This window comes from Piliocolobus tephrosceles, chromosome 13 (assembly GCF_002776525.5).
Source record: "Piliocolobus tephrosceles isolate RC106 chromosome 13, ASM277652v3, whole genome shotgun sequence".
Lineage (NCBI taxonomy): Eukaryota > Metazoa > Chordata > Mammalia > Primates > Cercopithecidae > Piliocolobus > Piliocolobus tephrosceles.
Window position 1 is genome coordinate 114,142,863 of NC_045446.1, and position 16,464 is coordinate 114,159,326.

At 43.6% G+C, this 16,464-nt stretch overlaps 1 protein-coding gene across 1 annotated transcript in view; it reads right to left on the bottom strand.

The window, feature by feature from the left end:
• The window catches only part of HEPACAM (hepatic and glial cell adhesion molecule), a 31,047-nt gene extending 14,939 nt beyond the window's left edge, over positions 1-16,108 (bottom strand). Inside the window, exons 1-2 of the mRNA XM_023208546.3 lie at positions 15,188-16,108; positions 9,962-10,104 (exon numbers count right to left, since the gene is read on the bottom strand). Of these exons, the coding sequence (XP_023064314.1) occupies positions 9,962-10,022 (61 nt within the window). The 5' untranslated portion in view covers positions 10,023-10,104; positions 15,188-16,108. The remainder of the gene's footprint in view (positions 1-9,961; positions 10,105-15,187) is intronic.
• Between the last annotated feature and the right edge of the window lie 356 nt (positions 16,109-16,464).

Below are 16,464 nucleotides of genomic sequence, written 5' to 3' on the forward strand. Positions count from 1 at the left end.
TGGACCTAATCTAGTATGTGTCCTTATAAAAAGGGGAAATGTGGACACAGACATGCAAACACGGAGAATGCCATACCAAGACTGGAGTGATACTGCCACAAGTCAAGGAATTACCAGAAGCTAGGAGAGAACCCTAAGGCAGAACCCTCCCTAGAAGCTTCAGAGAGAGCATGGCCCTGCTGACACCTCGATCTCCCACTTCTGGCTTCCAGGACTTTGAGATAATGCATTTCTGTTGTTTAAGCCACTTGGTTTGTGGTATTTTGTTACAGGAACCCTAGAAAATGAATGCAAACTTCCTTTCTTATTTTATTTGCCTCCAGTTTCCCCTGCAATGGCCCCCTGCAGACTGAGTAAGCTATCTGAAAGGTATGTGTAACCCTGACAGTCCCCAAATTAAAAACCACTCACTCCCCCACCTCTCAACCCCCAGGTTATGAGTCTGGTTTACAAAGCTCTTGCCTAACTCAATTCATGCTTTTCTCTCCAGCAGTGATGAACTGCCAGGCTCCAACTAAACACTTGATGTTATTTCAAGCTGTTGACCTTTGCTCATTTCCCAACCCTAACACCGACTTATACTCCTACCTTTTTCCCCCATCTTTTAAAATTCAGTGCATACATTCCTTCTACCAGAAAACCTCCCCCTGATATTCCCACACCCTGTGTCCTACCCTATCAACCCCTCCTCCACCAGCACCACCTTCCCGGATGGGGTAGGTGACCTTTCTCTGATTGCTATGCATTCTCTGCATAATTGACTTATGATAGTTCCTGCAGTTTAGTAAAAAGATCTCTGCATCTGTTTGCCCCACTAAGTTGTGAATTCCTCGGCACTCTGTAACTGTGTGTGTGTGTGTGTGTGCGTGCATATGTGTATGTACTCATAAATAGGTATACTTAAATAAGATCAAAATAAGATCACTTCTCGAAGGATTGGTAGGGGGCGGTAGAGGAGGTAAGCAGCTATGGAGTGGAGTGAATTATGGATAGGTGGGTATGGCTATCCCACAGTAGGAGGCTCATTATCTCCAAAGATTCTTTCATCTGCCTTATTCTTTCACACTCGGGGAGGCCAGAGTCGGGGACTGGGGAGGTACAAAAAGAAGATTTCCCCTACCCCCGCCCCTCAAGCCCCACCACAATCCCTTGGAAAGAATGCCGGACTGGCCCACGCCAACAAGTCATCCCATACGAAATGGCCCAGTGCCCGCCATCTAATGTACTGAATGCCGTGGGAGCTCCAAAGTCATGCAGCCTTTTCGGGGAAGGGGGCAGGGGCCGCGCGGGAGGCACACGGAATAAAGAAATATGTTCAACACTAATGCCTGAATTCCCTGAGATGCTTCCCACGGCAGCTGAGCTCTCCCCCACTCCCGCCCCAAAGGCATTCAGGCCCTCCACTCTCTCCTCCCTCTGCTGCAAAAGCCCCGGGTCCTTTCTTCAGACCCTTTCTTACCCTCTGGCCTCCTACCTGTCTGGATCAGAAGAAGGTAGACAAAAGGAGCGAGGTGCAGGGCCCTGGAGGCTCTGGACAGGGCTCCCCTTTCTCTCTTCATTTTGGATGGCGTTCTCCAGCTCTAGTGGAGACAATTAGCATGATTTCTCCACTCTGGGCACGTCCCCTTTGTACCACTCGGAGTTTCTCTGCCCGAACACAACCCTGCCAACTTCCCTCTGAATACACAGAGCTCTGTGTATTGCTGGACTTGTTCTTTCCTCTCCCTCAGACCTGGCATTTTCTAGTTTCCTAGCCCTACATCCCCAGTTTGGAAGCGGGTATCTGCTTAGGAGATAATCTCCAACTCAGGTTCCACCATGGGGGGCACTGGCAGCCCAGCAGTTGGTTGCTTGTCGGTGCTGAGTCCCACTACCTGGGGAGATGAGGATCTGGGCTCAGAGCACTGAGCTGGGACACACACTTAACTGGACTTTGTGTCCCAACCTTCCCTGTCTCCACCTCACAGTCCTTCTCCCTGAGGAGGAGGGTACATGCCAGGACAGACCTCCAATAAGCTCTGAAAGGGAGGGAGAAGAGCTTTTAAAAAGCTAGGAAGTGAAAGACTCCAGAGAATTGCTGAAGAAATGGAAAACCCCTGTTCCATCCCAAAGGAAGAAGACTGGAAAACAGCTTGAATTCTGTTATTTTTACACTTGTCTTTCTCTGGCTTGGAATTTTCTCTTCTATCATAGAACCACATAGATGCTGGAGACCTCTTTCCAGAAGCCACTCTGTTCATTCCCCTGCTTTCAGCCAATTTTCTAGAACATGTCAGAGCAAAATGAAGGTAATGTCCTAATAGCCAGCATCTTAGGGTTCTGTTATCAGCTTAACAGCCTAGCTGTGAGCTCCTGGCTGGAGGCTGTGAAGAGGAGAAACACCCCAGCTCTACTCTGACCCCCATTCACGTGTTCACACCTTTTCATGAGGGCGGCCAAGGGAATGGATGCCTAGTAACTGTGATCTTGGGATGGGCTTGCAACCTCTTTGAGCCTCCAATTTCTCATCTGTAAAATGGGGAAAATAATAGCTTTCTTGAGGGGAATTGTTGGGAGGATTGACAAAGATTTGGTACAGAAGAGTACCTAGCAAATCTTTTGTTACAGAGATGACATTTTAAACTTTTTAAAAATCGCCTTTTCTTGTTTCTTTTTTCATTCATGCTGGGATCTTTATATTTTTGGGAGACCAAACTTCACAACTTCCTTCTTGATCATCCCTAAACCCTGGTCTTGGTTTTGTAAATGCAGCAATTATCTCTCTAAATATTCTTTTTACATACTGGAGAAAGCCTGAGTAGGTCAACTTTCCAGAACTGAAGCATTATTACATAGCCCTTCTGAGCCTCGGCAGAGGGAGAACAGTTGGGAGGCACTGAACTTCACAGAACTCTCCGAAAACATTCTGAAATATATAAAGGGGATTCTTTTTTCCTTTTGCATTTCGGTGTTTATGACTTTTCCCTAGACAACTCAAGGCACCTTTCTTCCACTGGAAGAGCTAATGTTATTATAGCAGTACATAAAAAGAGAGAGTCAATATTCGGCTTCTAACATTTAAAATAGCATTTCAAAGTCCATAGTAAGATGAAAGGCTTCGCCAGTCTTTGTAAGTGACAAAGGAGTATTCTAATTTCTTTTATCTACCCCTTGACATATCATAGATCAGCCTGTGGACTAGATGTCAGAGTCCTTCTGGAGTATAGATAAATGGCCCCTTTGCCTGTGATAGTTGGGCCTTGAGGCTTATGGAAGGGAGTAAAAGGAGGATGCGGTGTTTGGAAAATAGAAAGCCTGAAGTCTGCCCTTGTTATCCTGAAGCACTGTGAAAAGAAAAATGTGCTAGAGGGAGACTAAGAGGATCTAAGTTCTCAATATCCCCACTTCCCTGCCCCAGAGTTGGCTCTTTATACCTGCACAGAATTTGCAAGGGTTTCTAGGTTTCCAGAAGCCCTTGAGGAGACTCAGAAGTGCCGAGAGGATAAAGAACTGGCAGGAAGCAGAAGACTGAGCAAAGGCACTGCCATGTATGGGGATTCTGAGGCCAGAGGCAACAGCTGGGGCCACCTACTGCTGTGGTGGGAGCCTCAGGTAGCTCACCAGGCCAGGAAAAAATGTTGACTCCGAGTAGAGACTGGTGGGAAACCTGAGAATACCACGCAGGTCCATAGACACCGTCTCCCTCTGTTGCCACAAGGTTACTTCAGCCACACCACCTATATTTACCCCAACTCTTTTTAGAGAGGAGCTGGTATTGGGAGAGGACATTGGAAAGACTGCTTGAACAATTGCCTGAGCTGTCCAAGCAGAGACTGAGCTACCTAAAGACAGTGTGAAAATGGTTGGATCAGACTGGGCTTACTGAGATGGAGTGATATTTTCCTCTGCTACTCTGGGGGGTGAGAGGCTCATGTGGAAGATCACAGCAACTACAAAGACATAAAGGCATTCCCTTTCCTTTGTACGTCTGAATGTACAAGGAGCAATTTTGCAATCTTGCTTCCAGTGAATGAGTAGGCCTTTAGAAACTTATAATCATCTACTTATGTGCCTTTCTCTCCTAACAAAGAGTTCTTTGATTTAAGAGCTGTCTTATTTGTCTCTCTGTCCATAGTACCGAATACAGGGCAGGCACATAGTAGGTGCTCAACAGGCAGTTGCCAAATATTGAATGGATAAGCCCTTGCCTTAGTTCCTTTAGAGGGGCTTCTCAAGCAGCTGGACAACTGGGGGTTGGGGGGGATGAGCAAAGGAGTGAGGCTACAGTTTGTGGACACATATGAAGCACCCCTTGGGAATTCCCAGAAATAACCGGGGCTCACTTTGCGTGGGGACACTGATCCAATAGGCAATTGACTTACAGAAACATAAATAACAGCCTCACACATGACGCAGAGTGTTTATCTCAGCTGTCTTGGCTCGCCTTATGTTATCCTTCCTTGTGTTCTTTGAGTTTTTCCTCTGGGTGTGTCTGTCTCATGTAATTGTTGATGATGCTGGCTGTTTTATTTTTTTAAGGGATATTCTGACTATTAATGTCACATTTCTTTAATGTCAAAAATATATTTATATTTGTTAGTCCACATGTCCAATTTCTGGATCAGAAAGTGTGGTTATTGTGGCCATTTCCTCATGAGCCTGCAAGTCTTTCTGGAGCAGGGAACGTAATTCTTCATTCCTCTGGGTCTCCCCATGGGGCCCAATTCTGAGCTCTGCATAACGAGGCTGCTCCAACAATGGTGTCGACAAACTGCTTGACTGAAGGCAGTCATCCCTTGCTCAGCCAAGGCCCACGGACCTGCCTTTCCTGAGCACTCTGACAGATTCATTTCTGAGGGCACTGTCCTCTTCTGAGCAGCGTAGCCCAGTTCTCTTGGCCCCTTCGCTGCACACAGTTGCTTCAGAATACTCCTTATTTGGAAACCCCTCTGGGGCTCTGGAATCTGGACTTCTCTCCCCTGCAACAGCGGCAGCCCTGGCTGCTGGTCCTCACACCTCTGCACTGAGCGCCCAGACAGAGCCCCTGCAGCTCAAGATGGAGCACCTCAACACAAATGCATCCACCAGCAGAAACTCAGAAGTATCTGTCTCTAGAATGGGAGGAAGGAGGAAGCTAGTGATTTTAACCGAATCACCATCTGTTGCAAACCTCTGTGAGAGGAGGCCAAAACACCAAATAAACAGACAAAAAAGGAGGCTAAGAAATTGTAAAACTGAACTCTATCTTCCGAGAACTGAAGGTCTTGTAACAGTCACAGAGCAGCGGACTCGCTGTGCAGCAAGAGACACTTAACGATAACCTTGTCTCACTTCTCCATTTTTTCAGATGAGGAAACCAAGGAGTAGTGGGGTTAAGTAATTTGCCCAAAGGTAAATGGCTATCTACTGATGGACCCTGGACTCCCAATATTACTTAAAAACAAATGAACAAGCAAAAATCATTTAAAAATTCCTTAATAGTAAAGGCAAGAAAAAATCACACACACATGAATGACATGTGAAGAAGTACCATTTTCAGTAATTCTACTATTAGAAGTAAGAGTGTCCCCACCCACCTGGCCTGTTCCTCTGTCTCCAGAGAATAATGGTAATACTACAAGAGAGGTTTAGAAATCATGCTTACTAATAATATCCCATCAGTGGTGACTTTTATGTTTAGCATGCCTCCTCCTCCCCTTCATTCACTTCCTGCTATTAATTGAGTCATATCTGTCTCCTCCACTAAATCCTGAATCATTATTGGTAGCAGAATGAGAAAAAGCCTTCCAACTAATGGCACCAAAACTCCTGTGAGTGAGGAAATTTTCTTTAGCGAGAAAGTTACCTTGATATGCCACATGAAGTAGAAGGTAAGACCTTGAGCATTAAGAGTCAAGGAACACAAAGATAAATTGCTCCTTGTCAGAAATAAAGAGGAATTTGGGGGAAAGGAAAGTACAAAGAGAAGAGAGATGAAGACAGGAAGAGGGGATGGTGGGGAATTGAAGAAAATTTAAGAGCAGCTTGCATTGTTACACGGTATACCTCCTCTCCTTTGTCTTCTTCAAAACTTCAACTTGAAGAAAACTTCTTCTTCAAAACTTTACTACACTCAAATGCAGTATGTATGTGTGCTTCTAGCTAATAAAATATGGCAAAGGTGATGGGATAGGCACTCTCTTGATTAGGTTACAACATGGAAGACATAAACCATGGAAGACATAGACAGAGAGAGATTGACTAGTGTACTACCATGGCTGAGAGGCCCCTGTGGCAAGGAACTGCTGGCCTCCTCTAGGAGCTGAGAGCAACTGTCAGTCAACAGCCAGCAAAGGAAAAAAACAAAAAACAAAACAAAAAAAGGAACCTCAGTGCTACAACCACAAGGAACTGAATTCTTCCACAGCCATATGAGCTTGGAAGAGGCCCCCCACTGCCAGGCTTCAGAAAGGAACTTGGACAGCTGACACCTAATTGAAGTCTGGTGAGAGACCCTGAGCAACAGACCTACCTAAGCTGTGCATGAACTCCTGACCCAGAGAAACTGTAAGAAAATAAATGTATTCTGCCAGGCATGGTGGTTCATGCCTGTAATCCCAGCACTTTGAGAGGCTGAGGCGGGTAGATGGCTGGAGCCCAGGAGTTGGAGACCAGCCTGGGTAACGTGCAAAACCCTGTCTCCACAAAAAATACAAAAAATTAGCTGGGCATGATGGTGTGTGCCCAGTGACTCTGGAGGCTGAGGTGAGAGGATCCTTTGAGCCCAGGAGGTTGAGGCTCCAGTGAGCTGAGATTGTACCACTATACTCCAGCCTGGGTGACAGAGCCAGAACCTGTCTCAAATAATAATAATTCATGTATGCTGTTTTAAGCTGCTAAATGTGCAGTATTTGTTATGTAGCATAGAAAATGAATACAATTAGCATGTGTGCATTTATACTGACAAAGAGGACTGAGTTCTAGGTTTGGCACAACATGGTATGGAAAAAGGACGGCATATGTAGAACTGTGAAATGAGTTCTAAAGTGACTAATTCAGGTGAAGCAGGAGAATGGAGTCAGGGATGGTCTTGAAAACCTAGGCCTTCAAAAATTTGAAGAAATATTGGTATCTTAATTTGGGTTTCCTCACAGGCAAATCCTAAGTCAAGAAGTCAAATAGTTTATCCAAAAGGTAATTACAGCAGAACCAGGTAATATATTGGGGGAATGAAACTGGAAGGAAAGGAAGCCAGTAAAGGCTGCATATAAAGCAAATCACTATTGTGGGCAGCTAGAGCTTATTCCTGGGAGCCCTGCGTGGTAGTAAAGAATATGCCTCCTAGGGGATAGGGAGCTGGGGTATTTATCCACCAACTGCCATCAGATATGAGCTAAGGGGCTGCTTCTGAGGGGTAAGGAGAGGTTAATTTCTGAGGCTTCTTACCTCCCTGTTCTGTTTTTATCTCTCTCTTTTTCTCTTTCTCTCTCTCTCTCTGTGTGTGTGTGTGTGTGTGTGTGTGTGTGAGAGAGACAGAGAGAGTGCTACTCTGCATTTGACACTGTTAACCACTATACACACACACACACACACACACACACATATATATTTGCTTATTTATTTCTTCCAACCTTATCTTACAAACAAGAAAACAAACTTCTGAGAGGTCAGCAGCTTGTTGAGGTCACATAGCTGTTACATGGCAGAATTTGGATTAGATCCCAGACTGATCACCAAAAAAGCTTAGGCTTTTGACCAACCCCTAATGCACCAGTAGGAAGTCCTCCTCCTGGTATAAGCTTTTACCGTCCAGGACCTACTCCCTGACTAAGCTCTGGATATGAATCAGCCCTCTCTCCCCACTCCTTGGACCTGCTGGTATTGGTGAAGGTATTTTCTTTTTCTTTTTCTTCTTTTTTTTGAGATAGAGTCTTGCTCTGTCACCCAGGCTGGAATGGATGCAGTGGCATGATCTCTGCTCACTGCAGCCTCCACCTCCCGGGTTCGAGCACTTATCTGCCTCAGCCTCCTGAGTAGCCGGGACTACAGGTGCCCACCACCACGCCTGGCCAATTTTTTCATATTTTTAGTAGAGATGGGGTTTCACCATCTTGGCCAGGCTGGTCTTGAACTCCTGACCTCGTGATCCACCCACCTGGGCCTCCCAAAGTGCTGGAATTACAGGTGTGAGCCACCGCACCTGGCTTAGTGATGAAGGTATTTTCATTTTTATTTTTTGTTGTATAAATCTATCTGCAAATGGTACTGGTGTTGTCTCTACCATAAGTTTGATTTCTCCTAAAGGACAGAAGACTCAGGAGGCAAACACCAGTCAGAGAATTTGTAGAGCTGCAGCACATTGCCTGGGAAACAACGAGTTTGTATGAGGCTTTGTGTTGAGAGGAGGCAGGCCCCAGCTCCTACAGCAACCTCTGAATAAGAGACAGATTAGCCAGCTCCCTTCAGAACAAAACAAGCTTTCTGTATGCCTGGACAGTGAGGAATGGCCCCCCTCCAAGAACCTTTTTTTTCTATTCGTTTTCTTTCTAAAGTTCTCCTAGGTGGTCCTATTCTGGGGGCCTCTGAAAAACATCAAATAGAAAGTAGAAATGGAGTCAAAAGCACCTTCATCCTGAACATTGGTTTTGCTGGCTGCAGATTTCTGTAAACACGAAGAGTTACTCAGATGAAAAGGGTTCTGCAGAGATATGGTGTCTCCACAAGATGTGGAGTTTGTTGGGAGAAATACATGATCCCGGGGGTGGCATGGGGTCCTGGGTAAATTTTGGAAGGGCAGCAAGGAGATGCTCCCATTTCTCTACTGAAAACAGGAGAATATCAAAGTCTTTTATACTGAGAGTAAATATTTGATTTTTGAATAGAATTCCGGCCCCCTCAGAAACTGAGAGGGACTCAGGCTTGTGTCCATGGTTGCTAAACGTGCTCTATTCAGCCACTCTCCAGAGGAACAAAGAGGAGAAATTAATTGGCATTACAGGGCTGGAAAGATCCAGCTTTTGCTGACCTACTTAAGATGCAGCAAGGACATTCTGGAGAACGTCTCTGGAGTTCTGTTCTTGTAAAACTTCAGTGCTCAAATACAAACAGGTTGAAAAATCATGGGGAAGCCACAAATTACACCCCAACTCATGAAAGGCTTCATTGTTTCTCTTCTCCGAGATCCTCAGATGGTGTCGACCCACCAACCGTGTCAGGGGAAGGATTCGCCACCCTCTGTGGTTGTTCACCCTCCTACCAAAGAGGGGGCCTCAGAAATGGGAATCAGCTGGCTAGCATCTGATAATTGCCTACTGTGTGAAGAACACTCTATGTTCCAAACATTAGTAAGAGTGGTGGGATATGGAAGAGGAGGAAGGCGGCACATTCAAAAGTAATAGACGACACGATCCCTGGATCCCTGTCTAGGAGCTGAAATATATTATAGCTGGGAAGGCTGTGCCTACATCTATAAGCAAGTATAATTGATAAAATATTTGCATTGCTCTTTACAAATTATCTTTTAGAGTATTATTTTATTTAACCTTCTAACAACGCTGTGCAGTGGGATTTTTTTTTTCCTTCATTTTTTCCAGGAGAATCATGAAGCTTAGAGAGGTTAAATAACCTGCTCCAAGTCACACATTTTACAAGTTGGCACAGCCTAGACTTAACTGTGCTTCCTGTCTAGTGTTCATAATGCTGTACCCCTGAAAGAGGTTGCCTTCAGCCAGGCCCAGAAGTAAAAAGTAAGTAGGGAAAGGAGAGTTCTGAAACAAGATGTGAGAAAAGGGATCAGGCAGGTGACAGGACTGTAAAAAACAAAGCTTAGCAAGGGAAACAGAGCCCGCACTGGTTAGGCCAGGGACACTAAGAAGATAGATTTGTGATACATAGGATTCAACATGGGGAGGAACCACATTTCTTCAAAGAAGGCCCTAGCTAAGTTGTTAGCAGAGGTGGCTTGAAGACAGCCCCCAATTTTTCCCCTTGTTGCAGTACTTACAGGATTTGGCTTTGTATAGTTTAAAGATTCTTGCCAAAGTCAGGCCTCCAAGATTCTGCATCTGGTTTGTTGTCCGGCAAACTAAGGAATGTGATTTGTCAAGATCATCTGGTTGTAAGTGCCTGAAGTTCAACTGGAGCTATCTGAAACAAACAGAGAAGAATTTCTTGCATTATGTAAGAAAATTTTTCAGGGAGCAGGAATAATTGGAAATAAGGCAGTATGCTGTATCTGTACTGCCAAATATAGTAGCCATTAATTAGCCCATGTGGCTAGTGGACTGAGGAAATACATTATAAATTTCATTTAATTGTAATTAAACTTAACACACGTATCTAGTGGTTAACATATTGGACAGTGCAGCTTGTCATGCAGGCAGGAGAAGAAGACTCTTGATGGAGCTAGTTAAAAAATAATCTTGGCAAAGGGCTGTGGCTTAGGTCATATGCACAGCTCTGGATCAATCACTGTAGCAAGGAGACTAGAACACTATCCCAGGCTGGGCCATGTACTTAACCCCACAGTCACAGGTGGGGCCATTGCTAGAAAAAGTAGGAGAAGAGATGCTGGGAAGACAAATCAAAATCTTCTAAGGTTTTATGACTTCTATCTTGCTTCCTAAAAGATATATTAGCAAGCATTTACTGAAAGTCTATTATGTATGATATATTTTACATATGTAATGTTACTTCTCACAAAACACAAACAAACCCTGAAGGGTCAATTATTATTACATAATATGTTACATATCTAGAAATAAAGACTCAGATAATGTGACTTGACCACAGACAGTAAATTGCAGAACTGGAACATAAGCCCAAGTTTGTCTTTAAAACCCCTTTCCCCACTGTAATATGCTATCCCCAAAGATTTGGGATATAGAAAATGTGACTCTTAATAGTAGATAATTTAAACCATTACAGCAGAACACACACAAATGAATAACTTGGCTTTCTCCAAATAGTTATCTAGAGAGCCTTACTGCTTTTTTTAAAAAATAAAATTCTATTTCATTTATTTTTATTGTGGTAAAATATACAAAATATACAGTTTATCATTTTAACTTTTTAAGGTATACATTTCAGTGGGATTTAGTACTTTCACATTGCTGTGCAGCCATCACACTATCTTCTCCAGAACGTTTTCCTCTTATTTTCTCTTTTAAGGCCTCATGTCTTACACCTTTTAGGGGTTACATTTTAAAAATTCCTTTTCAAAAACTGCTTTTAGAGCTGGCAAGCTATTTTTTTTTTTTGACACGGAATCTCACTCTGGAGTGCAGTAGCGCAGTCTCGGCTCACTGCAAGCTCCGCCTCCGGGTTCACGCCATTCTCCTGCCTCAGCCTCCCTAGTAGCTGGGTCTACAGGCGCCCGCCACCATGCCCAGCTAATTTTTTGTATTTTTAGTAGAGACGGGGTTTCACTATGTTAGCCAGGATGATCTCAATCTCCCGACCTTGTGACCCGCCCGCCTCGACCTCCCAAAGTGCTGGGATTACAGGCGTAAGCCACCATGCCCGGCCCTGCAACCTATTTTTAAAGTATCTTTAATGATTTGAATTTTTATACTTCAAGAGATTTTTTTTTTTTAAAAAGTCAAGCATAGAGTGAATAATGTAAGTAAACAAGGATAGATAAAATAATGTTGGCTAAAACTAGCTTCAAAGGAAAAGTCTCTCCTGACCAACATGGCGAAACCCTGATCTACTTAACACAAAAAATTAGCTGGGTGTGGTGGCACACGCCTGTAATCTCAGCTACTTGGGAGGCTGAGGCAGGAGAATCTCTTGAACTTGGAGGCAGAGGTTGCAGTGAGTCAAGGTTGCATCACTGCACTCCAGCCTGGGCGACAGAGAATTTGTCTCAAAAAACAAAAAAAGGAAAAGTCTCCTACCTTAGTCAAGCTTCTTTGGCTTTAAAGAATAGATATCCCAGTGAAGTACCATCAGACGAGGGGCATATTGCATGAATACATAAGACCTGGATCTGGAATTGGAGGGCTCAGTTTTGAGGCCACTCCAGGAACCAGTTTTTGTAGGTAGCTCTGATTCATTCTGTTTGTCTCTTTTAGTCTCCAATATTTACCAGTGGACTCATCTCAGAGCTCGTCTATGGTCTACGTTACGAATCATGTAAAACCTAATGCAAATTGGCATTAATAATAAATAACTTTATTGGCTCATGTATTTAGAAAGACTAGAGATGGGGTAGCATTGAGGTAATTCAGAGGCTCAACAGTGTCAACAGGGAATAGAAAGAAGGACTTTATATATTTATGTATTTATTTATTTCTAAGATAGAGTCTTGCTCTGTCGCAGAGGGAGCAGACAGCCAACAAACCCTTCCTTGGAAGATCTGGATAGTGCATCTGTCAACTATCCTAGATGAATATTTGGCAATATAGAGAGATGCTGAAATCCCTGTTAATTTTCTTTTAATCACACACCCAAGAGTAAAGAGAAAAAGACTTCTGCATCCGTAGTAAAATTAGAGAATCTTTTGCAAAAAGTATACAGCAGATGCTGTTGAGAAAACTGGGCTTAACTGGAGCAATCTGCTATTGGTGCCATTTACAGTGAAATGCTACTGCAGAGACCTGGTCTGCACAGGCAAGCAGAAGGACTCCTCTAGTTATCCTAGTTAAAAAGGTTATTTTGAGAGGTGAATAAGGAGGAGGAAGAAAAAGGACAGTGCTATGGTTCATTTTCAGGAAATGGCTCAGAATATCAGTTAGCCCTTGAACACCCTGCTGAAACTTGGGAGAGGGGCTGAAAGTGGGCATGACTCAGCTGCCTGAGGCTTCATTCCCCAAAATCCAGTTCCCCTGAGAGTAGAGATAGGCAGGTTTCTCACTTCTATAGATGTTCTCCTCAGGCTATGCCCTGAGAACTGACACGTGACCAAGTTTTCTAACGTGTTACAGGTGTGGGTCAGCCAGCAACAAATAGGAAAGTAGTGACCAAAAATGCAAATTGCTCCCTCATGCTCATGAAACAATCAGTTCTGTATGGGGTGGACCGCTGCCAAGGACCCAATGACTCGGGGCTTTGTGCAGACATGTCCAGGGATCCCCCAGACACAGAAAAGGGATTATATCCAACTCTGATGAGGAGTGCTCTGGAGCAGGGCCTCAACACTTTGGTGCCAGCAGCATCCTTTTAAGTTCCTGAGGAAGATAGATATTTCGAAGCAAACAGTTTCCTTGATGAGAAACCAACACTGGTTATATACAATATAAGTGTTCCTGAAGAGGTCAGAAAAGGGGAACAGGGCCTTAGATGTGAATTCTCTGGACATACCAAGAATGTAGATTATTGACTGGGTGTGGTGGCTCACAGTTGTAATCCCAGCACTTTGGGAGGCCGAGATAGGCAGATCACCGGAGGTCAGGAGTTCAAGACCAGCCTGGCCAACGTGGTGAAACCCCGTCTCTACTAAAAATACAAAAATTAGCTGGGCATGGTGGCGGGTGCCTGTAATCCCAGCTACTGGAGAGGCTGAGGCAGAAGAATCGCTTGAACTCAGAAGGTGGAGGTTGCAGTGAGCCAAGATCGTGCCACTGCACTCCAGCCTGGGTGACAGAGCAAAACTCTGTCTCAAAAAAGAAGAATGTAGATTATTATGAAACCACTGGCCCAGTTGCTAGTGGGAGGCACAGACCTTGAGGTGGAGAGTTGAAGAAAGCAAGGAGATACCTAACAACACTTCTTCCCAAGTGTTGGTGTGCATGTATGTGTCTGTGTATGGAGGTGTGCAATTCAACCTCTCTGTTGCCTTCTCAAGTATTAGGTTGGTGCAAAAGTAATTGGGGTTTTGGTACCAGCCACTGCAAAAACATACCAAAATGTAAACACCATAAACACTATGAAGAAACTGCATCAACTAACGGGCAAAATAACCAGCTAGCATCATAATGACAGGATCAAATTCACACATAACAATATCAACCTTAAATGTAAATGGGCTAAATGCCCCAATTGAAAGACACAGACTGGCAAATTGGATAGAGAGTCAAGACCCATCAGTGTGCTGTACTAAGGAGACCCATCTCATTTGCAAAGACACACATAGGCTCAAAATAAAGGAACAGGAGAATATTTACCAAGCAAATGGTAAAGCAAAAAAAAAAAAAAAGCAGGAGTTACAATCCTAGTCTCTGATAAAATAGATTTTAAACCAACAAAGATCAAAAGAGACAAGGGTATTACATAATGGTAAAGGGATCAATGCACCAAAAAGAGCTAACTATCCTAAATATATATGCACCCAATACAGGAGCACCTAGATTCATAAAGCAAGTTCTTAGAGACCTACAAAGAGACTTAGACTCCCACACAATAATAGTCGGGAGACTTTAACACTCCACTATCAATATTAGATCAATGAGACAGAAAATTAACAAGGATATTCAGGACTTTAACTCAGCTCTGGATCAGGCACACTTAACAGATATCTACAGAACTCTCCACCCCAAATCAACAGAATACGCCTTCTTCTTAGCACCACATTGCACTTATTCTAAAACTGACCACATAATTGGTAGTGAAACACTCCTCAGCAAATGCAAAAGAACAGACATTATAACAGTCTTTCAGACCACAGTGCAATCAAATTAGAACTCAGGATTAAGAAATTCACTCAAAACCACACAACTACATGGAAACTGAACAACCTGCTCCTGAATGACTACTGGGTAAATAATGAAATTAAGAGAGAAATAAGTTATTTGAAACCAATGAGAACAAAGACACAATGTACCAGAATCTCTGGGACACAGCTAAAGCAGTGTTTAGAGGGAAATTTATAGCACTTAAATGCCCACAGGAGAAAGCAGGAAAGATGTAAAATCGACACCCTAACATCACAATGAAAAGAGCTAGAGAAGCAAGAGCAAATAGCAGAAGACAAGAAATAACTAAGATCAGAGCCGAACCGAAGGGGATAGAGACACGAAAAACCCTTCAAAAAATCCATGAATACAGGAGCTTGTTTTTTGAAAAGATTAACAAAATAGACTGATGATGGGTTGATGGTTGCAGCAAACCGCTGTGGCACGTGTATACCTATGTAACAAACCTGCATGTTCTGCACGTGTATCCCAGAACTTGAAGTATAATTTAAAAAAAAAAAAAAACTAATTGCAGTCTTGGACCATGAATTTTAAGTGATTATAACTAGGCTCAAACACATTTTTATTAATCAAAATAGAACCATTACAATCAATACCTTTTTGCCAATGAGAAATAAGTTCGTTTATTCCTGTAGTGTAAGAAGCTGTGCTTTGGGATTCGCTGAACTCTTAAAAAGCATTTTCTGCATCCTGCTGGTTGTAGAAGTGTTTTCCCTGCAAAAAGTTGTTGAGATGCTTGAAGAAGTGGTAGTTGGTTTGGCCACACAGGTCAGATGAATATGGCGGATGAGGCAAAACTTCATAGACCAATTTGTTCAACTTTTGAAGGGTTGGTTGTGCGACAAGTAGTCATGCATTGTTGTTGTTGTGGAGAAGAACTGGGTCCTTTCTGTTGACCACTGTCAGCTGCAGGTGTTGCACTTTTCAGTGGCTCATTGATTTGCTAAGCATACTTCTCAGATGTAATGGTTTCACCAGGATTCAGAAAGCCACAGTGGATCAGACTGGCCGCAGACCACCAAACGGTGACCATGACTTGTTTTTGGTGCTCTGGGAAGTGCTGTGGAGCTTCTTCTGGGTCCAACCACTGAGCTGGACGTTGTCAGCTTTGTATAAAATCTACTTTTCATAGCACGTCTCAATCCAAATGGAGAAATGGTTCATTGTTGTGTAGAACAAGAGAAGACAACATTTCAAAATGATAATTTTTTGATTTTCGGTTGGCTCATGAGGCACTCACTTATCGAACTTTTTCACCTTTCCAGTTTGCTTCAAATGCCAAGTGGCCATAGAATGGTCAACACTGAGTTCTTAGGTAACTTCTCCTGTAGCTATGAGAGGATCAGCTTCAATGATTGCTCTCAATTAGTCACTGTCAACTTCCGATGGCCAGACACTACGCTCATCATCTTCAAGGCTCTCATTTCCTTTGCAAAACTTTCTTTCTTTCTTTTTAAATTGAGACAGAGTCTTGTTCTGTCACTGGAGTACAGTGGCATGATCTCTGCTCACTGCAACCTCTGCCTCCCAGGTTCAAGCGATTCTCCCACCTCAGCCTCCTGAGTAGCTGGGATTATAGGTACGTGCCACCATGCCCAACTAATTTTTGTATTTTTAGTAGAGAAGGGGTTTCACCATGTTGGCCTAGCTGGTCTCAAACTCCTGACCTCAAGTGATCTGGATGCCTTGGCCTCCCAAAGTGCTGGGATTGCAGGTGTGAGCTGCCACGCCTGGCCATCCTTTGGAAAACCTGAACCACCACTGCACTGTATGTTCGCTAGCAGTTCCTGGGCCAAATGCATTCTTGATGTTGCAAGTTGTCTCTGCTGCTTTACAGCCCATTTTGAACTCAAATAAGAAAACTGCTTGCATT